Source organism: Suricata suricatta, chromosome 1 (assembly GCF_006229205.1).
Source record: "Suricata suricatta isolate VVHF042 chromosome 1, meerkat_22Aug2017_6uvM2_HiC, whole genome shotgun sequence".
Taxonomy (NCBI): domain Eukaryota; kingdom Metazoa; phylum Chordata; class Mammalia; order Carnivora; family Herpestidae; genus Suricata; species Suricata suricatta.
Genome location: NC_043700.1, coordinates 56,064,489 through 56,090,106, shown reverse-complemented (window position 1 = coordinate 56,090,106; position 25,618 = coordinate 56,064,489). Strand labels below are relative to the sequence as shown.

At 39.4% G+C, this 25,618-nt stretch overlaps 1 protein-coding gene across 1 annotated transcript in view; it reads right to left on the bottom strand.

The window, feature by feature from the left end:
• The window catches only part of SH3RF1 (SH3 domain containing ring finger 1), a 179,283-nt gene extending 153,666 nt beyond the window's left edge, over nt 1-25,617 (bottom strand). Inside the window, exons 1-2 of the mRNA XM_029938942.1 lie at nt 25,530-25,617; nt 23,521-24,007 (exon numbers count right to left, since the gene is read on the bottom strand). Of these exons, the coding sequence (XP_029794802.1) occupies nt 23,521-23,913 (393 nt within the window). The 5' untranslated portion in view covers nt 23,914-24,007; nt 25,530-25,617. The remainder of the gene's footprint in view (nt 1-23,520; nt 24,008-25,529) is intronic.
• Between the last annotated feature and the right edge of the window lies 1 nt (nt 25,618).

Genomic DNA, 25,618 nt, shown 5'->3' with positions numbered 1-25,618 from the left:
GAGCAGAGAGAGAATCCCAAGCAGGCTCTGCGACGTCAGCACAGAGCCCGACATGGGGCCCTGATCCCATGAACCAGGAGATCATGATTTGAGTGGAACTCAAGAGTTGGAGACTCAACCAAATGAGCCACCCAAGCACCTCAGAATACTTATTTTTTAAACAGAAGAGTAAAAATTACAGTGCTAAATGATTCTGTCACTCTCCCCAAAGGGGAAATACTCTGCCTAAAACCATTTCAATCATTAATTTGATGTGTGATTTAATCACAAACATAAAACTGCTTGCCATGAAAACTTTTCTCCCCACATAGGCACCTCACTTACACAGTGGCCCAAATTCTAGCATCTATGTAATCTTTTTCTATTAAGCAATATCTGTAGAATGAAGTACCACTTCTAAAATTTTACTCAGAGGAAAGAGATTTGAAACATTAAATCTGTGTGGCTTAATAGCTAACATTTGAATGTGCGTTTTCGAAGTATTTCCCCTCAAACATTAAGTGTGCACAAAAACTTGTTCAGAATACAGATTCCTGCATCCCAGAACCACGAAATCAAAATCAGCGGTCTGGGATAGGACTAGGAATCTGCATTTTAAATAAGCACCCTGGTGTTTCTGATGCAGGTGGTCTAGAAAAATAGCACTGCAGGGAAGGTAATTCATTCCATTATAGCTGTCCAGTCTTTAAACCCCTTCTCCCTACTCCATGATGTTTTTTCATTTGACACTTTTTAAACAATCCCTAGTTGAATTAGTGTTTTTCAAGGAAAATATTTGAAATGTCAGTTTCACTGCAACTGCAGAATAACAATAATGCCAGAAAGTAAGACATAGCAGAAATGGTGTAAGAGAAAGCTGAAAAGCTCACTGGCTCTAAGGAATCATTTAAAATTAGAACTGGATGGGATCTTGATCATTCTAGGCTCTCATTTTAATCTTTAAACAATATTTTAAGCACCCCCCTGACTATTAATTTTGTTATCTATGTTCTCCAGTTACCTCATTCATGCTACTAGTGAGATGATGCCTGAAATTTAAATCAGTCTCAACAGCTCTTGCACTGGATTTTCAGTCAGTCTTGCTTTCACTTACTGTATTTTCCTATCTGAACCTCTGAGAATCAAAAATCTTTATTTGATCCATTTATTTCATTATTTTCCATAAGATGATTTAGAACCTTTTGGAAATTCCCACCCAACCACAAATGTAACTGGTTGCACTGACTACAGTAAACTTATATTTTTAAGTCAGAAATTCAGATTTTCACTTAAATAACTGCAGACATGGCAGGCTACCCTGGAGTTGCCAAAGTCAATATGTTAAGTCTGTCTCTAGGGCAACAGACTAAAGAGTAGTAAATGAGGTTTTGAACTGCATTCCTGTTCATTTCTGATTTAGCAACAGGCTTCTACATGCTCCCATTATGCTCTGGCCATCCCTTTGTCTGATCTCAAAATTACATGGAACGACTTTTTGGTTGTTGTTCTACTTTTTTTTTTTTTAAAGACATTCTATTTCAATTTTTCTTGCTGTTTCCACATACATTGGGGTTTTTTTTGTCTAATTTTCACTATCAAGTCATTGCGAGCAGCTGCCCTACACAAACATAGTAAAGTACACCCACCTCACCACCATTTTAAAAATTTTCCATGTGAATTGAGGACTGTAAGTATTCAGTGGCTTAATTAGAAATCTGCAAACCCCTCCACACAATGGACCAGTGCTGATTCAGTAAGTACTTCCTGCTGCTTTTGTAAAAGCTCTTCCCAGTTTTTTTTTTTAAGCCACTACACAGATGATCTCTTTCCACCCAATTCTAGAGTTTCACAATACATCTTTCTTGTGGACTCAAGAATATGCTATACTGCTAATGCCAGAATGTCAATCAATCTAAATTCTCCTAGACCATAAGTTAATAAATTTAAACTCATCTAACTATAACCAGTATTACTTGAAGGAGAAGGACACACAAAATCCAGGGCCCTAACTACCCAAAATGCATGTGGAAATATTTAAGATAAATTGATTTGTACATGAAGAATATCTCATAAAATAATGTATAGGACAGAATAATGATTTTTTCTGAGTTGCACAAATGTAACCAAAACACATTGAAAACCCTGCAGCATTAAGCTTTTCTAAACTTAATGGTTTTCCGTTCTGCGTTTGCTACACCCTCCTAATCCCTCTAATATCCTTAAATTGTACTATTATTTAACATCTTATTAATAAGAAAAAGAGAGTGGTACATAACACTCAGCATGAAAAGAGATACTGAAACTAAAATGTGAGTCACCTAGTTTTTAGAAAAGGTTATGCAAAAAACACGGGTTACATACTTAGATACGTCAGTTAACACACAGATGTAAATACACTACAGTAAACATACACATATTCTATAAGCATATTCCATGATGACAGTATGACCGGCATCAAACAGATGCTAAAATAATACACTTATCTTTTGCTGTATTGTAAACCGAAGTCCTAGACTGGTCCTAAATTTTAAAACAATTTTCTTATGTTTACCATAATAAGAACAGTTTGTGTCAAAGATTAAAGGAAGAATAAACTTCACAAACGTAGCTTTAACTGCCAACTCTCACAGGACAGCTCAACAGAGGAAATAAAAGGGCACCGTCACCTCTGAACAAATCTACTTAGGTTTAAGCCTGTGTCTATGGATGAAATGCAAACAGAAGGCCCTGATGATGGTGCATACTCGAGCCAGAGCACAAGCCATGTTAACCAATAACCTACATATTCAACTGTCTGTGTTTCAAATCTCCATCTAAATTTGTCTTCATTCACCTAAATCCATTACATTTTGATAGCCAAAGATTAAGTAAACTACGTTCTCATACCAGAATTAGCAAAAATAGTCCAGAAAGCAAAACTCTCAACTGGGCTAACATCACTAGCTATCTACCCTCAAGATCCTCTTTTTGCCTACAGGGAGAAAACCACATAATCCAGTTGTAAATATGGCCATGATCGTAAACCTCAGTTTCTGCTACATTTAATATGACCAGAAATACAGCAAATGCAGCTGAAAGAAAAAGCAAAATCGCTGTGGTAGGTTGGTAATAAAGACTGTAGTCTTATACTGCAGGATATCCTATAAAATGAAAATGTGATTTATAAATCATTTTTAATGCTACCAGAAACCTAAGGAAAGGCAATAGGGGAGTACTTATACAAGATCACCTTCGATAGATTCTTCCAATAAAATTGAATCTACTGAAGAGAAAAATGGTCACATTCGTTTTTAATGAAAGGCAGGAAAAACATCTTTGTTCATTCACCTGTACAAATATCAATTGCTTAAGCTGAAAACAAGAATAGTTTGTCAAAGGTGTCACATTCACTGCAAGCTGCAGCAATTGAAGACCTTCATGGCTGTGAAACTACTTCCCCAGATGGCACTTCTACCTGGCCCTCTACCTTGCCTATAACTGAGTCGTGCGAATGGTATGCTGGTAGGCAGGGTGCTTGTTACCTATTCAAATTTTACTCTGAAACCAATGAATGTTATTTCATAACATTCAGAATAGGACGCAGCCATAGTTTACTCCAAATTGAAGTATGAAAAAAGATTTCATAAAGAGAGCTCAGATTTCCAAAAATAAGATTTGGAGGTGGTGGGGGGAGCAGAACGTAAGTTCTCCCTAGTATATTTCAATCTTTCCATCTAGGTGCGTTGTGTTGTGTAGGTATTGTCACTGAAGTGTCACACTGTGAGCCAGGAAAATTGCAATCCTGCTCATCTGCATTCCGTCACTCTGTTCTGCTCCACAGCCACTGTGAGGTCAAGCTTAATGGCCAAAAAATTCACTACGTGCCTAAAGGAGAAAGTAGAAAAAGATAGGCAGGCCTGAGGGTGTGATTATCTATTTAAGCATGCAATTGTATTTTAAACATAATTAGACTAATTGCCTCCCAATCTTAGCTGATGCATCTGCACACGCAATTAATTAGAACTGATTTTAAAAGCTCTGTTTGGAATCCTTTGTTCCCCACTTCCTACAAATCAAATTATCAAGGAACAAATTTAATTTTTCAACTTTTATTTTAAGAGAGACACAAACTTACGTTAACTAGGTCTAATCGACAAATGTAAGTCATTTAACTAGTAATTATTTTACTCTGAAACTAAAAGCCAATTCAATTTTTTTATCTATAAAATAATCCCTGGTAAAAACAACAATCCTGCAAGACTGCTGTAGAAAAACCTGAATAATCTCATAGGTCTTCATCTAAAATGGGAAGGTAGAAGGAGATAAAGTTACATTCTGCAGAAAAATTGAAAAGTATACTATTAATGCCACTTTTTATCATGTGCTTTATTCTCCACTGGTTTTTCTACCATAAGTCAAATGCAGTTAAGGAATTTTTTTTTAACTATGTTAAAAAGTCATTTATTTAAGCATTCATTTCCTTCGACATACAGGAAATGAAATGCAAACAAACTAAATATAGGTTTTTAATCTAGTCTTCAGTAGTCTTTTTTTTTTAACATAAAACTTTTATTTAAGGAATTTTTAAAAGGATGTTAAGACATATGATGTGCTCACTTGGAAAAGGGTGAGGACTATAAAACAAAGACTCAGATACTGAAACTAGAGATGGGGCTGGAAGCAGGTAACTGGGAGAGAGATAAAAAGAGGCAAACAAAAAAGTGAAAGGCAAAGAGAAACAAAAAGCAAGTTTGATATAGACAGACTGCAGTGCGTGTACAGGAGAGGTGGTCCAACTAGCTCAGGGATCTTCTCCCAAATAAATACTTACTGAGTGAATGAATGGTGGACAATCCACAGCAACATTAGGGTGTGTAGCTGATCCAAGGGACAGCAATTAACACAATTAGCAAGTCATACAGCCTGGTAATGTGAGGCAAGACTGGAGTTGGGAGCCAGAGTCTGGAGAATGAAACTATTTACAGCGACCTTGTAGAACCGCCCCAGAATCATTAGTGAATCAAGGGGACGTTCTCTAATTCTACATGGAAAGCACACTGAGTACCAACACATGATAAAACACAGAATTACCTGTTGACAAAAAAAATACAATCCATTCCCCTATTGGATGCATATAGGGCAACAATGGGAAAACAAATTTTCATCAGTGTCAGTAAGCTAAAAAAAAAAACAAAAAAAAAAACAAAAAAACAAAACAAAACAAAAAAACCCACGTGCAGGTTTAAGGATAGTAATTGGTGAAACATGTGACTATGACAGGTTTATATGTGCCTACATAGAGACACTTATGTGTAATGTATACAGCCATGATTACATTAAAAAAATCCATTTCTGATATTAATCAACAGGCTCAGGACACTCAACAGAATCAACCCACAATTCAGTAGTATCATTTTGCAATGCAAAAAAAAGGATATCTGAAGACTAATTTGAATCTACACTCCATCCTATGAGGAGGTATTCTCAAGTCACGACACAGCCAAGATTAATAGGTGTTTCCACCCACTCCTTAAACAGTTTTAGATACAGAAAACAATGTCACTTTTCTTCCAAAGAATATGCTAAGCATAGGAGTTTGCAGAAATATACGAAAAAGACAGGGCTTCTCTCCATGATCTCATTATCTGGTGTTCTGGGTAGCTTTAAGAGTAGAGTACTCAAGTACACGGACACTGTCGGTTATACAGGGTGTGTATTCATTTCCAAAAGCAAAAAACAGAGATACTGCTATAATTTGAAATCATGTTGCTCACCTCTTGCACTGGGAAAAAACTGCTTGTAGCATGATTCCTTTTTAAATTATTCCACATTTTTATCATAAAACAAAACAATACAAATGGCCAAATTAGCAAATATGACACTTTAATCTACTCATCTATAGAAATTTTTAGTTCTGACTTAGACATCGGACTGACAATCATTTTCACATTTGCCATACTTTTTCAACATGAGGTCTGAAGGGTTATTAAGACCAACATACATTAACTCATTCACTGATTTGTTAATTAAACAAATTCTTACGGAGGGCCTACTTTGCACCCGGTAGTGTTCTAGCAGCTGGGTATACTGACAGGGATAAATTTAGAGAAAGTCCTGTCCCTCATAGAGCTTCTGGTCTACTGGCAGTGGAGGGAGGGAACAAAGCAAACAAATATATAATTTTAAGTGGACATACATGGCACAAGGAAAAATAAATCTGTCAGACTAGAAGATTGGATATGGTGGTCAGAGAAGACCCTCCCAAGGAAGGGACACTTGAGAAGAAATCAAACTGAACTAAAGAAGCTAGTTATGTTGAATTCTGGGTAAAAGCAGACCTTCCTTCCAGGCTCCACAAAAACAGGTACAAATGGCCCCAGGTCTTGGTGGTTTGATGAAAAGCAAGAAAAACTTGTACGGCTGAAGTAAAATATATAAGCTTAAAAGATAAAGTGGAGGAAAAGATATGGCTCAGTTATACTGTTTCAGTCTAATGAACCATTCTATAGGTTTGAGCAAGAGAGTGTCACATTACACTGAGATGCAAGACTGGAGAAGACACAGGTGGAAGAGGAAGAATCGTTAGGAGACCATTTCAATAGTTAAAGCTTAATCTCATACTCTATAAATGCTTTAACCTGTTAGATTCTGTCGGGGTTGAGGAGCTACTTCTTTAATTCTAAGGAAACAGACATAAAGATGTTTATGTATTTTATACTACACACCCCTCTCAGTAACTATTAGTTTGAATAAATGAAAACTATTGTTTCAAATAATCTCAGTCAAGCAGCCTTAAAATTATGCACAAAACAAGATGACCATCCTCCTACCTTTTATTATAACTACATGAAAGTCGTGTAGGAGTGAATAGTTCTTTTGTCCTTAAACAGGCTATTTGAAAAACAGAAGCATACTGTCTTTTATTGTCAATTCATGGTTCACAAAGCCTGTGAGGTTGGCTTTCGTCCTTCAAAAGCTTTTAATGGACAGGTACATTTAAGCCTTATTTTATGGACTGTGAGAAATGGAATGCACTGGGAGCGGTCCACATCTCCCTTTTATGAAAGGAAAAAGATATCAGCAATGCAGAGTGACCTCACCCATAAAGAATGCATCAGTGACATGGAACAAAGGTGGCTTCCTTCGTAAGGAAACACAATCTGTTTCAGAAAACTGCTTCATTACTTTTGAATGATTTAGAGCTGCACAGTCTACCAGAAACAGTTCCAATCTTTAACCCCTATTTATTAACAAAATTGTTTGTGATACCATTCTTTGTTCAAACCTTATGGAAAAGCTTAGCATATTCATTAATTAAACCTGTATACTGTTCAGATTACCTTTGATCTTATGTGTTTGTGCCAAATTAGTGTAGTTATCAGTTGAAGACTGTAAATAATAAATTGCATATCTACAGAAATAAGGACTCTGGTATGCTGTCCAGGGACTCAAGAACTTGGTCTGATGTAGAAAATAAAGGCAATTAACCCAATGTTTTAGTATATAAAAGGAAGCTTGGCATTTTCACATTTTTAAGGCATGTTACGTTTTCCAGCATATGAAATATTTTATAGCTTACTTTTTCGAACAATGATATTAACACAGAGAGAGTTATTTGACAACAGAAAGAATTCATTCATCACTAACTTAGATGCAACAGACAGAAGAGTTACTAAAATATTAGTTGACTCAAATTTTTTACTTAAGATCACAAAACATCTTGCTACATATTTTCCCTCAAGATCAGATAGTGAAGAATTTATTTTCTTGAATCAGATATACATTATCCATATGATCGGCTCTTAAAATGATGTCATGACCATTCAAAAGTGATTTTGCTGTCAAACTAAAATTGCTACTATTTTCATCCTAAAGCTAGATGTATATAGTCGTGATCTAATTACTCCCCACCTGTGGAGACTGTATTATCCAGTACATGGCTGCCGAAAATTAGCAACTCTGCATACTTGTCAAATGACACTCAACTGACTAAGAAAACTAATATTAAGTATCAAACTGTAAATCAATTTTGGTCTCTATCTTTAACCCACCTATTCTATTCTTTAGCTTAATATCCCAGCATGTCTGGTAAGAGTGCCAAAAAATGGGACTCTTCATTCCAGACACAGAGAAGAAATGTGTACTGAATGACTGATACATGCATGCACTAAACACAATCTCTATTTTCATACATTCTTAATTTCAATATATATCACTAAACAAGAGATACGTTACATAAATCCTAAACTGGTCCAAAAAAAACCGCAGTTGCAGAAGGGCCAGGTGGCTTATAGCATGGCTGTACTTAGACAAGACAGTAGCTAATTGCTAATGATGGGTACCCCCTGCCCAGATACTGACCTGACACCACCAAATTAGAAGGAGAAAAAAGCCACCAGCAGGGGCTGACAAATTTACATATCAGGTTAATGTGAAAAATAAACTTGCCACTCAGTCCAGGAAATAAAGCTGGGATCACAAAGAAACTTACATAAACCCAGCAACACACGCAAATTTACATAATAAGTATTCACATAGCATTCTTAGCCCTTCCACACAAAGCTCTTCATTCACTGCATACCTAAAAACCACAGCGTGACACATTTCTAAAGTTACCAAGCCTTCATAACGTGCTATTCCTCAAGATATGCCATTCTCTTTCGTCTATAATGAAATGTTAGGTGGATCTAATGTTACTTATTTGTAGGTTTCACGTAGCTTAGTCTCCTGAGAAAAGTAATAATAACTGGAGGTATTTCCATGCCTTATGGTTAAATATTTGATACATTAACAATCACAGAAAATCAGCTTTGCAGGTATCTGAACTAGAGAGCCTGCAGTTCTTGTCATGTTTCATATCAGAGCTGGCTGGTTTATAATTCAGGAATTGGAAAGAGTCCCTTGGGGCTAATTTATTCTTCTAACTGCCCTTTTTTTCCTCCCTCTCCACTTCATTCTCGAGAATTTTAATTTTATTTTGAATGTGCATGTTGCCTCTTATGGGAATTAGAATGTGGAGGTGCTACTGCAAACCACATCATTACCTGTGCTTCCTATCATCCACAGGATTACCTATCTCGCAGGAATTACTTGTATATAATCTGCATCAAAACAGAGGCCTTTATTACCTGTAATATTTGCATTCCTAAAGTAGATGTGCAAGCAAAGAAATCGCAAGATGTTTGGTACAGATCAACATGACTACTGGATAGCTAATTCCTATTAGATCCATTTCATTTTCCTGTCAGAACGATAATGTGCCTAGAAGAAAGGAGATAACAGATGACATATTTTAACTTTGGTAAGGCTTTTGATTCAATTCGGTAGAACATTCTTTCTAATAAACTAGGAAAATATGATTTCCAGACCACCGTAGTGGATGCAACACAAATGTTTCAAGGGCCACCCTCAAGTGAACTATTATTCAGGATCCAATTACAGCCAAGTTTCATGAGGGTTTACCAAGCATTTGGGTAATACTTTCATTGCGGACTTAAATAATGGAGAAATGAGGATGATTAAGTGCACCAAAAATATACATGTGGTTAGGCACTCTCTCTCAGGAAGATGTGAATGTGTTCAAATGAACTTTGGAATTCTGGAATGCAAAGAATCTATCATTCCCATCAACATATACTTATTGAAATGAACATCTAGTTTTCAACAGTAAAGGACAGAAAAGACATATACAACATAAGAGTTCCTGCTCTCAAGTTACTCATAACTTGGTGCAAGAGGCAAAACGAAAACACAATTACTTAGAGAACAATCAAATACCAACCAAATTGGGGCAGAGGACACTCAAAATAAATATGATAAACAGGCTATATACGTGTTTAATTGCAAATATCGATATACAAGGATCTATTAAAGAGACAGCATTTTGGATGGACATTTTTCAGTTCCCATTGATACCTGCAAATCGCTGATGCCACCATAAGGATTATAGAAACAACAGGAGGCAGTTTAATTAGAAAGGTAGTAAAAACTAACCACTCAAATAAGAAATAAGAGGAAAACAAATGTATATAAAAGAAACTCTGAGGGTTTAGGCAAAGCATGAATCAGCAATGTAGTGAGTTATTTTTAAAAGCACACAGCTTCAGGAAGTAAGACAAGCAGCACACTAGGAGGATCACATGAGAGCCTTCCCCAGAACGACCATACTCAGAACTTTATTACAATGCTAAGAGCTATTCTGGACTTGAACCCAAGCAAGATGAGCAGAAGCTGGAGAGCATCCAAAATGATTAAATGTTAGGAAATGAGTCCTAAGAGGGCATGTAAAGGAAATGCAGTTATCTGGGCCAGATAAAAGACGGCTAGGGAGGAGGCTGGGCTATAGGATGGCCTGCAAGGTTATGAAGGAGAGCGTACAAGGGAGCACTTCTTTTCCATTAAGGACGACGGGACTAGAAGAATGTGATTAAATTGCAAGGACAGAATTTGTATTTGATACAGAAGAAAGAACTTCCTGGCTACGAAGCTTGCAAGGCACCAGAATACGTTACCAACTGGCTTTCGAAATGTCCTTTTCAAGAGACTTTTTAAATACAGTAGATGACCAATTTCATAAAATGTTCACTCAGTGTCCTTTTTTACCCTTCAAACTCGGGAAGTGAATATTTTAACTATAAATAGAAGCTCCATAAAAAAATATATACAAAGTTGCTGAAAGTTGGAGCACAGCAAGGCTCTTCACTGTTGAGGCATTTCAAAATTAACTGAAGTTATCAGTTACGTAAATGCATTTATTTGGACAGAGATAGCTCTAATCACATAAAAACAGCAATCAGTTGCTCTAGATAAGAGATATAAAAATAATCAAAACATGGTTAAACTGACCACTAACTTCTATTTAAGGAACATAATCTTGATGCTATATGGACGGTGAGGCAGGAAAGGGAGGAAATGGTAAAAATCAGTCACAAAGGAATAAAACACACACATGCATTCTATATCCAACATGGCATTAAAGGACCCATATGATGGCATAAAAATCCTTCCTTACATTAATTTTTAAAAATGAGAACTGCACTAACAAAGCACATCTAGTTTCCCTTACAGAAGTTTTAGAGATCTAAGTCTTTTTAATACTACACCAAGGAATAAAATCAAAGATCAGTATTTTAAATCATTTGAATTACTAGTTTCCCATATCCACAATGAAGGAAGGGAAGAAGGCAGGCAGGCAAGGAAAACAGGCACAAATGGTCTAATATATAATGAAGTCCTCTGGCTGGGTCTCTTATAGGACGAAAGAACAGAAAGGAATGAGGGACCATGTTGCTCACCATCTCCTCTCACCAATGAGGCCCAGAGGAGCACATCACACCACAGTTGGTGATAGGACCAGGACTTTAAACCATATATTTAGCATCATGTGCGGTCACTAAGTGACGATCCGCCTGTGTACCTAATCTCCTGTGGCATTAACCTTGTAAACTTGATTAATTAAATTACCAGATGACTCACACCCGCATGCACGTGCACACATGCACACAGTGTATTTACAATATAACCAAAACAAGGTATTGAAAGTTCTAATTTCTGGAAAGAGAAAAAACCAGAAGGTACCAACATTTATTGAATATCTAACTAGGTCCTAGGCATTTAACATTCTTTATCTCATATAGTCCTCACAATCCTGGAAACCAGATCTTCATCATTTTACAAATGAAGAAATTAGGCAAATGAACTAATGTGCCCACGAGCCACACAGATAACAGAAAAGAGGAAGGTCTGCCTAATGCTAACCCCCTGCCTTTCCTACTACATCACATTTTCTCTCCAGCAAAAACCACAGAGCCCACAGAAAGAAGCATTCAGAGGAAGAAATCAATTCCCTTGCATTTCCCCTGAAAATGTTTGAAAGAGCTTCTGTATTCATTGGCATCTTCCCCATACTGGATGAAACTTTCCTCTATTTCCTGGGCTCACTCACACTGCCCTCAGCTAGGGTGACCGTATGGCCTTGTTTGCCCCAGACAGACCCAGTTTAACCCTGTTGACTCGGCACAATTATCAAAAGCATCCCTTGAAGCTCAAAAGTATAGAAGATAAACTGCATAGTCACCCCACTTAAACCCCTTAATGCACTCCCTTTATCCAGACCTTTCTGACCCCTAAGAAGCTCACTTTCTTCCATCTCTCCCTTTTAGCATGAAGAAGCCTGCCCATCAGAACAGGTGTTCTCAAGTCAGTAAGAATGGGAAAAGCAACATGTTTAGATGATTCCATACCCTTCCAAAGAGCAGACCATTTTAAAACATGAACAATCTCTGTCAGAATTTTAGGCAGTGTAACATCTACATGAAGATAATATTCAGGCACAATACAGGTAGATCATTCCAGGGAGAAGAGGCCCAATCAAGAACACTAGCCCTCCTTGGAGCTTGATACCAAGTCAGACTCACTAAACTGTCCTTGCTTTTCTGCTCTGCCTCACATCTAAACTCCCAAATTATCCAACAGTTCCTCTGAAGGTTCCGGTGGCGGGCAGAGCGTGGGCTCCTCAGGGGATATGAGAGTCTGGTGTCTGTGGGTGACTGTGAGAGGCACATTTCACCTCACTGCACCAAGATGATATGGAGACACCAACCTCAGTTTGTTCTTCAAGTTCAATGTCAAAGGGGCCTTTGCTAGTGTAATTATTTTTAAAATGTCAGGGAAGCAAAGGAACTCAGATAATCAGTCAAGCCCTCATTTTACAAAAGGAAACTATTTCCTATAAAAGAGAAATCATCAGTGTATAAAGTCGGTCAGACAGCCAGGACTAGAAACCAGGTCTCCATCATTCTTGCCACCCTATAGGTGATCCCCAACTTCCACACAGCATACATGGTCACGTTCATACACTGAGACCCAATACTTTTCTGTTATCAGAGTTGGACTTTCTTGGAATATGTAAACATTTCAAGTTGTCACATGACGACATGTCTTTCAATTAACCCTTCAGTGTCAGCAACATCACTGTCTGTACAACAGAACTAAGGTTTCTAATATCATCTAATATTCTAAACCTGTTTGTAAAAATGAAGAGAGAAAAAATGAAACTAGTGATACCAGCATGATGGCATCATCTACAATGAAATACTGAATGAAAATAATTAGGCAAAAACACGGCAAAAATATTTAGCCTGTAGACCTAATAAACTCGTTAGCTGTGTTCAACTACGGCAGAAAAAAGTAAAGCCATATGAAATCCTAGAAACAATTCATCAAAAGTATACTTGAAACACAAGTTTAACAACAGAGAAACTAAGAGTTTTTCTAACTAAATGTCACTTTGAATAAACTGAGCAAATAAAAATGTTTGAAATATAATTTCATTACATATAAATTTAATCTATTTGTTAAAGAACATTTAAAACTCTTTAAAAGGTAAGCTGTTATGTAATTAGGAGTATGCATATGTTTTTAGCTCTATAGGAATTGTATCTCCTTACAACAAATCAAATGTTCAACTTTTAAATATTAGTCTTCAAACATACTTCCAAAAATTTTATATAGATGCCAGGGGTATTGGTATCCCACACTGATATTCTTTCTCTATTTTTAGGGCGGAGGAGGGGCATCCTTCACATAAATTAAAATTAGATATGGAACACCCTATAATAAACTTCAATTTTACTTCTGTATAAATATTCTTCATTGTTTAGGAACACTCACTACATCTTAAAATAATGAAAACCCACTCCTGTTTATTCACTGATTGCAACATTATAAACAATAAACATACATTGTTTCAAAAGGATTTTTTCCTTGCAAAAAATAAGGACTTCTTTATTTCCTCAGGCTAAGAGAAAAATGTTCAAACGCAACAGTCCTTGCCTCTCTGCACTATATTTAATGTAACGTGAAAATTCATTTGCACATTCTCCTCCTGCTCCCTTTTGCCCATGTTTCACAACTCAAACAGTCTACTACTTCACTGCTACTGTCAACCATTTGATATGGCACCTCCATTCCCTTCTCTGCTACCCCGGAAGAGCCCACTCACACATTTATCTTTAAAATGGCTATGTTTACAGCTACCCATATGTCACCATTCATGAAGCAATTGCTGCCATCTCTTGACTAAGCATTGGCAGGCACATCTACTGCCAAGGATTGCAGGACCACAGCAAGGGTGATTGAGGCTCAGAATTTTTCTCTTTAAGGTTACTACTTTCAAAAGACACTGAAATTTAAAAAATAAAAAAGTGGAGAGATGTATACAACCTTTAGGATAAAAGCTTTGGGAGGCCAAGGGTTCTAAGTAAGGTTCCACAGTGAGGGGGCCTCAATAGCAAATCTGTTGCCAAGTGTAATATTTCTATCACAAGTACACCTCACTACACTCTGTTGCTGTGTAAAAGAGGCTTGCCTGACTTGATGTCTGATGTGACATCTGAGTGCCTCACTACTCTGTTGCCATATATAATATTTCTATCACAAGTATTCTCACTATACTGTACTATGCATACTATGTTGCTCTACTATGGTGGAAACTCATAAAGAATCCTTCTAGAAAGTGAATTACAAAGTCATTTGTCTTTTTACCTTAAAGTAAAATAGGCTTTTTTCATGTTTTGTCTTAGGTTAGATTAAACCATATTAATAGAATGAAGGGGTGGCTCAATCGGTTAAGCCTCCGACTCGGGTCATGAGCCTTCGGCTCAGGTCATGATGTCGCAGTTCCTAAGTTCCAGGCCTGTGTGGCACTCTGTGCTGACAGCTCAGAGCCTGGAGCCTGCTTTGAATTCTTCATTGTCTCCCTCTCTTCTGCTGCTTCCCCACTAGCATTCTCTCTCTCTCTCAAAAATAAATAAATGTTAAAAAAATTTAATATACTAATACAATGGACTGGAGAGGGTATGGATTAAAAAAATAAAGTGCCTGACTGTGGTGGGGAAAAGCAGGCATTCTTAGGGGCAGAGAAGGAGAGTTAAGGAATGGAGGCATGCAAAGCAGAGCGAGGGACTCCTGGAATGATGAAGTCAAGGTCAGAAATGACAGACTGTCCCCACATTTTTTGTACCTATGTTTAACCTCCACCATTTCTTCCATTCCCCTCTTCCTAACCACTTGGAAAATGCAGACCATGGTTGTACAAAAGGACAATGCAAGGTGGCTAGAAGGCAGAAGAGTGACCAAACTAGAGAAATTCCATACCAGCAGATGCTGGAGCTGGGGGGCGGGAGAAGAGAGGGTGGAGAGGCTGAAGCCAGAGAACCAGCAACAAAGGCGGGGCTTTTCAGAGACAAGGAGAACAGCAAGGGCTTGTGACTAAAGCAAAAGTAGGCTTTCTCTCATTGTCCTTCCTTTCCCTGTCCAGCCAGCAACAACAGAATAATCTCTCCTTCTCTTCCTCTCTTTCAGTCACCCACAGGAGAAACAAGGGGTGAGGGAAGTAATAAAAATGGAGAAACTGGGGAAAGAAACTCCAAGCAGTAGCAAACAAAATGAACATTCATTAAGTATTTTTCTCACAGGTAAAGGACCAAAATAACTGAGCTCATGTCCTCATTTTGTGTAGTTCTACATCCACTTTGTGATCTTTTCAATTTCTTCTCAATTATTTGGTTCCTGTCACCCCAAATAGAAATGGAGTTACATTCCCTGTGAGGAGTTACATTCCCTGATAATTTTTATAGTAACAATACTAATAATACATCCATTCACAGTGACTTTATAATTTTCAAAATTTTTGCACATAAATTCTTGCATTTATCCACAAAGCAACTTATTAATAAGTAGAGAAAGTTTTAACCTGTTTTTACAGATGACCGAGGAGAAAGCACAAGGAAAGGGGTTAAGTATAAATACACTGTTTAGAGAATGGACAGCTAAGAATCCTTAGAAGACGACTTGAATTCACATCACTCAATCATTCATTCATTCATTCATCCATTCATTCTATTATGGATTGAATTAAGTCCCTTAAAAAGATATGTTCAAGTTTTAACCCCCAGCACCTGTGAAGATGACCTTATTTGGAAATAGAGCCCAGCTGATTTAATCAAGTTAAGTGAGGTCATACTAGCTTAGAATAGGCCCTAATCCAAAGACTGGTGTCCTCATAAAAAGAGAGAAATCTGGACACAGACACACAGGGAAGAAATGTGAAGATGGAGGCAGAGACTAGAGTGATGTATTTTTAAGCCAAGTAACACCAGGGCTGCCAGAACCGCTGGAAATCAGGAAGAGGCAAGGAAGGATTCTTCCCCGAAAGGTTCAGAAAGTGCATGGCTCTTCCAATACCCTGATTTCACACTCTGGCCTCCAGAATTGTATGAAAATAAACTTCTCTTGTTCTAAGCCACCCAGTTTGGGGCACTTTGCTATAGCAGCCCTAGAAAACTAAAAACATTGATTCAACAAATCTCGTTTTGAGTGCCAGACACTACAAAGCGTTCTGAAAAGTGTAAGATGAACCAAACTCAGCAATTCTTGTCCACCGACTCCCTGCATGGAGCTTAAGGATCTAAGGTTGTGTGGTCCTGTGCTGAAGAAATAAAGCCCAGAGAAGCCAAACAGCTGGTTGATGGCAGTGTAGGAACGAGAGGCCACAACCTCTGACCTCCAAACCACACTCCTCCAGTGCATCAAGCTAATGGTCTAGTTTCCTGGTCTGCCGTCACTGAAAAGAACAGTAAGGAGACAAAAACCTCCACTTCAAAGCTTTCCCTGTTATAAGCCGCCACCAGGATCCAGGAAGAATGAATGGTTGTCACTTAAGTAGGGTGGGTAAGGAAAGGAAGCTCCTGGGATCAGACAGGCCTAAGGTGGAACCTTGTCTCCATCACTTTTGAACTAGGAGACCTAGAACAAGTTATTCAGCCTCTTACAGCCATCCTTTCCATAGCCATAAAATGAGAATGAGAGTACATAATGCCTTCTTATACCATACATCAATGAGTGTAGACATGGAAAGTTATGAAAGATATGTCATTAAACAGAAAACCCCAAAAAGCAGAATAGCACATATAATGTGATCCTATTTCTATTATTTTTTTTTCTGGGAAAACACACACACACACACACACACACACACACACACACAACCTCTTCACAGTGGTCATTCCTGGAGATTAAGAGTAGACACATTAGAAACTTTGATTGTCTCCTTTACATCCTTTTTTTTTTAATGTTTATTTTTGAGAGACAGAGTGTGAGTGGGGGAGGGGCAAAGAGAGAAGGAGAAACCGACTCTGAAGCAGGCTCCAGGCTCTGAGCTGCCAGCAGAGCCCGACATGGGGCTCAAACTCACGAACCATGAGATCATGACTTGAGCCAAAGTTGGCCGCTTAACCGACGGAGCCACCCGGGCGGCCCCTTTACATCCTTTTCTACCATTAAGTTTTTTATTATGAAGATGTATTACCTTAATTTTTAAAATAGGGAGAAAATACTAGTCATTTACAAAGAACGAAGCATGATAATTCAATGAGTTGCTTGCTTGACACAGGGGCACTTCTCTGCGTGCATACTAACCTGCAGTAAAGAGGTGCAGTGTTTTTAATGAGGCAAACAGATATGCTCAGATATGAAGAGGTTTCCCAGAAAAATTAAATGAACTATCAAGTCACCAAATATACAAAGCATTGAAATTCCATTTATGTAAAAAAAAAACCAATATGCACACATGTATAATTGTATATGAAGATATGTGGACTAATATACACATCTCATAACATTATACATCTACATTGTTGAGCTTTTTGTTTTACCACCAAAACTCACTTCAAAATTCACATTCTTTTTAAAGAAGTTTTTTTCTAATTTTTTATTTTTATTTTTAAAGTTTTTATTTGTTTTTGAGACAGAGAGAGAAAGAGAGCGAGAACAAGCAGGGGAGGGGCAGAGAGAGAGGGAGACACAGAATCTGAAGCAGGCTCCAGGCTCTGAGTTGCCAGCAGAGAGCTCACAACAGGGCTCAAACCCAAGAACCAAGAGTTCCTGACCTGAGTCAAAGTCAGACACTCAACCAACTGAGCCACCCAGGGGTGCCAAAGACTAATAATAGACTAACCTCAGAGTGTTGTTGTGAGATTTACATAATAATGGTCACTTGATAGTTTATGTGATACTTTTTTTAAAAGCTCAATAAGCATTTCTTTCTTTAATTACCAATCAGAATGCACTGCAGACTCCCTCTCCCTCCCTGCCTTCTAACCCAGTCCCAAACCTGAGCCTAACTCAGGAATAAAGTCAAGTCAGGAACAGGATGAGCAGGAGGACTGAAGCAGGAATCAAGAACGAAATGATAAATAAAATGATCAGTAATGTATGCAACACACATTGTTTGGCAAAAACAAACTCATTTTTCTGTTTTAACTCAGCCATTCAGAAATATCCTAACGTCTTCCTCATCCAATCCACCACCTGAAGGCATCGGATTCTTGTGTCAGTCTTAGACTGTCCACTCTAATCCACACTCACTCTGCCCTTTGATCAGACACTTAATCCAGGGGCCACGAAACATGAACTTCATTGCAGAGATTTATTCTATTTCTGAACCCATAGTTCGATGCTTCACTATATGCTGCCTTGTTTGCTGTTTCTTGTGTTTTACCTCCCCATAATGTAACCTCTTTTTCAAGAGGAACATGCATCATTCCATGCCACCTCTGTCCTAGGACAGATCATAGCCTAGACCGGAGCTGGAAAACACTCCCCACAGGTACCTGTTCACTGACTGCAGGTTAGAGATGACCCATGAGGCAATTCAGAGCACCAGCTTCTCAGACCCTAGCCGGAGCCACATTGTAGTCTCGCCTTTCTCCCCTACCTACCCTTCCTTCAGTTCTCTTTCTGGAGCCACACTGTCTTCCTTTTTCCCCTATGCTTCCTTCAACTCTCTTTCTGCCACCTCACCTTTGGGTCATGCCTCAGACGTGCAGTAAGAAGCACCCTCTCCAGACTCCACAGAAGAACCTGAGAGATAAGCAAATAGCAATAGTTCTCTCCTAGTGACACTTCCTTCCCTCCACTCTAAAACTTTCTGTGTTATCTAGTTTATTGTCACATAAACTCTGTTTTGTAAAACTATGCCAGGCCACTGGTGCAGCTGAGAAGGGCAGAGGTACTAAACAACCTCTTAAAGTTATTGCACCTCTGGAGTAAGAAGCACAGAAGGATCAGACCACTGCAGGTCTTTGGGGAAGCCAGGACTCAAGAGCAGTGGACCGAGGCCACTCAAGGGGCTGATCTTTACAACTACATCCACAGTTAGCATATTTGTTTGCTAGGGCCGCCATAACAAAGTAATACAGATCGGCTGGCTTTAATGACAGACACTTATTTCCTCATTCTGGAGGCTAGAAGACTAAAGCTCAAGGTGTCAGCAGGACTGGATTCTTCTGCAAGCCTGTCTCCTTAGCTTGTAGATACCCATTTTCTTTGTGTGGCTTCACATGGTCTTCCTCTGTCTCCCTCCGTGTCCTAATCGCCTCTTAAGAATACCAGTAAACATTAAAAAAAAATTTTTTTTAAAGGGAGTACCTAGGTGGCTTTGACGGTTAAGTGACCAACTTCAGCTCAGGTCATGATCTCATGGTTCGTGAGCTTGAGCCCCATAGTAGGCTCTGTGCTAACAGCTCAGAGCCTGGAGCCTGCTTTGGATTCTATGTCTCCATCTCTCTCGGTCCCTCCACCTGCACTCTGTCCTCTCTCTCTCAAAAATAAATAAACATTAAAAAAAAAGAATAACAGTCATATTATGGATTAGGGCCCACCCATAGTTGGCTTTATTAGGATGCGCTCATTTGACCTTAATTACCTCCTTAAAGTTGCTATTTCCCAACACAGTAACATTCTGAGGTATTAGGGGATAGGACTTCATCTTATGAACTTGGAAGGGACACAATTCAGCCCATAACAGTCAACAATAGAAAAAGGGAGAGAAAGGAGCTGAGTGCAGCTATGGAAAAACGGAAGCATACTCCACATGGGCAGAAGGAACTTTCACCTGCTTCCCCCAAATCTAGAATTCCTTACCTTTCTTCTCTCTCAGTCCTTTGACACCAAGCTCCCATTTCTGTTCTGAGCCCTGATGACCATCTCAGTCCTAATGATTCGTTTTCCTAATCTCACATGCAGAGCAACTTACTAGCTATACTACTTATCTGGTCCTTCATGCCATTTGGCCTGTGGTGCCTCTTGATGCCTTTATACATTACTCTACCTGAGGCCTCATCTCAGGTCACTATCCCTGTCCCTTGCTCAGTGCACACTCACCTTACATTGGTTCCTCCCAGGAGTCATACAGTGGGCTGTAGATCAAGGACACTGGAATACTCTTCCCCACCCCTCTTCACCTGTCCAGCCCTCTCGCAACTAATTAATATCATTTTGTCCTCAAGATCTTAGCTCAAATGCCTCTTCCTCAAGGAAGCTTTTTAAGATCTCTCTCTCTCTCTCTCTCTCTCTCACACACACACACACACACACACACACACACAATTTACCCTGACACTAAACACAGACCCTTCTCCTAGCCTCTCCCCTCACTTTGTCATAACACTCACCAAGTTTAATTCCATACTTGCATGTTACTATGTTATCAATGCATGTCTCTCCCACAAGATTGACACATACTCATAAATTCCTAAGCAAAATCTGTATCTCCATTTTCTACTGAGCAGCCAGACCAGTGCCTGGAACACAGTAAGTGCTCGATAAATATTTGTTAGCTAAAGAAAAGAGTAAGTGAAGTGTAAATTAGTATAAATCAGTGGTTATGTGATCTATTTTTATTGAACAGATTTGCTTTGAAATAGTGACAGTGTGAAATTATTAAGTAGTAATTCCTAGACAGAAAGGTGCACAGAATTAATAGATCTTGAACAAATGGAACCACACACAGAAAGCAGAAATCTGTTCTATTATGTCATAATTCTGCAGAAATTACTTAAACATGTTTTCCATATGTAATTTTCCATATACATGTATTTACATATTATTTCTCTTCTGCAGGTATTTTTCAGTCCATTTGAACAGATATCTGCAGTCACCCTTTCCCTGTGGCTCATTCCGCTGCTTGACTTTGGCCTAAAACCAACAAAAAATTCTCTACTCGGGCTAAAGAACTGACAGATTCCCATGGTGACTCCAACTCAACACTTTTTCATTTTCTTCTTCATATTAGGCAGGAAACACTAAAATTCTGGGAACAAGATCTGTGTCACACATTGGAAATGTTCATATCAGCTGATAACACTAAATCTACCTCGGCTAAACACATGAGGAAGCCACATGGTCACAATCTAACGGAACATAGAACATAACTAATAAACTGAAGCAACATTCCACATGTTATCACTTTCAGCTTTGTGCAACATGTGGAAACAGGCTCATGCACCGCTCGGTTGTGTCAGAACATCTAAGAGAGGAGAAGGCTTGTTTGGGATTTATTATGGTCACTCACCTCAGGAAAGTGTCCCAAGGAGTGCATTACAACCTCCACATGTCTGTACGTTACTGATTTCTTTTTTAAAAGGGGTATTTTCTGAGATGTATTTATCTTTCGGGTACTTGGACTATTTATGCAGCCCTGGTTCTTTTGAATACTTGAAAACAAAAGGTACCAGTAACTGCTAATGAGAAATTATTTTAGACTAGAAAAATAAAACTGTTCTTTTTATAAGAACTGCAACAATTGCATGAACCCAGATTACAGAATAATTTTGTTTCTTGTTCTGTCCCCTACTTTCTGTGCCTCCTTGCTCCCTAACGTAACAGATATTATCCTGTTTTGTGGACTCCAACTATTTTAGCCGGGTTATAAGGCTCAAGTTGAGCAGGGCTTCTTGGTGAATAATTTTCCTCATCCTAAAGAAGAAACATGAAGCAGGAAATCGTAGAAGCCAGGAAAACAACAGTAACATCATCAAAATCTCAAAACAATTTACCCAAGAAAAGTGAAGCTCAATTTGGGAAGTTTAGCAGCTGAACTATACTAGAAAGAAAACCTAAAATTCAAAGGATGTTAAATGCTTGAGCCCTTTTTTAAAATTCCTTTTTATCAGTAATCAAACATTCATTGCATTCCTCACAACAGGTAAGGCAATGCATCAACAGCTCAGATACTTCCACTCACAGCCAGAAGCTACAATCTCTCCAGTCCAATTAACAAGGAAACAAAATCTCTCCAAAAGCAGCAAATCTACTCCCTCATTAAGCTCAGCAGACCTGGGTCAGGTGTTCTGGTTCTGAGGCTAAAATATTAATAACCATATACACTAATAAACGTACCAGTAAACTCCATAAAATAGTTAAAGTCCATAAAACAAAGGAAATCTAAGAAAAGTGCTATAAGCAGACAAAGTTCACACAAGGTCTTCTAACCCAAAGTTCTCACTAGCTTCAAAAAAAAATAAAACTAAATATAAATCAAAAGAAGCTTGATAGCCTAGAAATGAAACTGTTTCCTAGTAATTAAAATACTTTCCTATTTTACATCTAATGATATACTTCGTATCATTTTAAAAGATGAGCTTGAGAAGGAAGTGAGTGAATGGTTATAGCTGTCTGATATTCACATCTGAATACCATCCCAATAGGCTGTTTCAACACTGAATAAGAGAAGTCAGTTTTGAGTGATTACCATGAATATGTAAGAAAAATAAAATATTCTTATCCAAATTAACTGTTCTTTAAAAATATATTTTATCAGGCCAATCATCAGAATTGTTTCTTCCAACAAAAATGAAATTGTTTTAATTATCCAACGCCCCTACTTTTTATTTTACAAAAAATGAGAAAAACATATCTTACTGGAATACCATTACCCATAACATAATACAGATTTATTCAGAATACCTTACATTCTAGGAATTTAAAAGGTGGTAACTGTCCAAATATTTACTTTCATTTAAAATTATTTCAGCCCAAACCCAAAACCCCAAGAAAAATCATTTTGATGGAAACATTTCTTTTCACTCCCTATGAAATCCAACATAAAGCTAGATTCTCTGTTACACAGTAGTCCTAAATGACATTTCGTTGCTACAGCAACGAAACTCTGCTACCTGTGGCCATGATTTGTTAAGAATTCCTCCAACCAGTAAATTCTGTGCTGTGCATTCATAAAACCAAAAGAATGGCTCAAATGGCCCAATGCAACATTCAAATTAAGGTTTAATTTCCTACTTATGATTCACCCACACACGTATTTATAACATATATCATATACATGCATACATACATACATACATAATTATGGCTCCCCCAACTCCGTGAAAAAGGGAAAATCATACCAAATTTCCATTTTAAAATGAACACCAAGAAGCTGCTTTGTTTTAGGTTTCAGTGAATAATTGCTACCTTTTTCCCAAAATTTATCTTAAAAGATAATAGCAAGGATCTGGAGAGAATTTAAAAAACAAAAATCTGTTATCTATATCCACTCTCATTCCAAAAGGGAAAAAAAAAATCCCAAGGCAATTTCCTATCTGTTCCATGAAGTGTGGCTTTTTTAGCAATGATCTGATGTAGCAAATATCAAGCTAAAGCATAAAGAAAGAAAATGTAGTTGTCACCACCTTGATTCACCAAAGGCTTCAGCAGGCTACTCACCCTCACCGGGGGGCTCCAGGCTTGCACCCGCGGCTGCTGTCCACCCTGGGAGCTCTGCAAATCTTTTGAGCTACAATTAGCCACAGTGCTGCTCTGAGCCCTTAATGCGTTTGTGCAGTTCGTCCCACTGCCCCCACCAGGGCCGGGTTTCCAGGGCCTCTGCTTGATGCCGTCCAAAAGTCTGACCAGCAGGATGTTACTCGGAAGCTCCTCAACGCCAGAGCCAACCAGAGTCCTGCACTCAGGACATCTGAGTTCATTCCGGGAACCTACAATCCCCAGCAAACACCGTTTGCAAAACGTGTGCTGGCAAGGCAAGACCTTTGCAGAAGCATCCAGCCGCTCCAGACACACAGGGCACTCCAGAAGATCCAGCAAGGCAGATTCATCCATCTTTATCTAGTTTACTGAGAAAAAGCCTCAGAAATGTTCATAGCTGAGCTCATCCCTTAAAGGGATTCATGTAACATCCATTTCAGACTTTGCTCTGGAATAATGGGGGGGGGGGGAGAGAAGACAGAAAATTAGTATTATTATTTGGAGGAAAGTTTCACGGAGGGGCCGAGGACTAATAAAGTACACAAAACTGCTTCCTCTGAGTAGTGCAGCTCTGCTTTGGAATGTGGTTCCTGAACTCCAAAGTCAACAATTAAAAACAAAGTAGGCTTTTTAAACAATTCAAAATGAATCCCTAAAGATATCTAGGAGTTGACTGTGCAGAAAGAGCTATCAAGCACTATATGGGATTCCTGTAATAAAATGGGATTTATGAAACGCAATAAAAAAACATTAACGTCTTCGTCTCTCAAAGTGATACTGGCTGCCTTAATAAAGTCCTCCTCAACTCATATGAGAAGCTGAACAGAAGCAACTGAAAGTTTCCTCTACCTGAAAGTATTTTTAAATCCAACGAACTTCCCGATCTTTAAGCCACTTTAGTGTTCAAGAAACCATGCCTCATGTGATCAGTTGTGGTAAATGATCCCAATATTAGATACATATGTTTCTTCCTTGGTCTTAAAAATAGAACTGTTCAATCTCGCCTACCCAAAATGAGCCGAAGGTTGACAATCCTGAAGGGCACAACTAAAGATCTGCTTGAAAGCAGCTCAACTAGAAAAGCACCCGTCAGGACAGTCGTTGACACACTCTGAAACGGGATTTCTGAACATTCTAACCCCATTCAGAAAAATCCGGCAAAATTCTCGCCAAAAGAATTTGACAATGGAATGCTGGGCTGAAAACTGCGAGCGTAACATGAAAACGGGGCCATTCAGGAAAAAGCATTTAGAGCAGTGCCTGCGCCGCTCTCCCCTACCTCCGAAATAAACGCGAATGGGAATGCCTCGGAGAGAGGGGGGAACGAGATTTTGATGGAAGCATTAACAGCTGTTCTTGACAGAGTCGGGGAGCGGGGAGCCCCAGGGCTGCGCCCCTCTCCCCCGCCGCCAAGCACAGGTACCCCCGACCCGCAGGGAGGCGCGGCGGCCGCAGACACACCCCGGAGCCAGGTGTCGCCGACCGGCGGCAGGGGAGGGAGGGTCCCGGGCCGCGGCTGCGGCCCTGCGGGGGCCGGAACGGGGATCTCATTCAACAGCCTCCTCTCCGCCACCCTTTGGGTCAGGCCGGGGACATAAATCCCCCCGAACGACTGCTGCAAGTTTTCAAGGACTTAAATTCGAAGCCTTAAGTTGCGAAAGTCAGCCCCACAAAATGCCACCGGGAAACGTCTTGGACGCCGCAGAGATGAGGCGGGAGTCCCCAGAGAGACCGAGCCTTCGGGAGAGCGGGGAGTGCTGGGCTGCGCCCCCGGGAGACCGCGACACGGAGCCCCGGCAGCTTCCTGCCGGGAGAAGGCAGCGAGGCCGCGGCACCGTGCCGGCTCCGGGCCCGCGGGGACCCGAGGGCGGTGGGACAGGGGTACAGACCAGCGCGGAGGGGAGAGGGGCGCCCCGACCACCGCCTCCTCGGCCGCGAGCGTCTGCCCGCGCCGGCTCCCCGCGCCCTACCTCGCGCCTCGGCTCCTCCTCTTTGTTCGCGGCCCCGCAGCGGCGGCGGAGACCGATGCAGATGCGGCCCCGCCGCGCCCGCCGCGCGC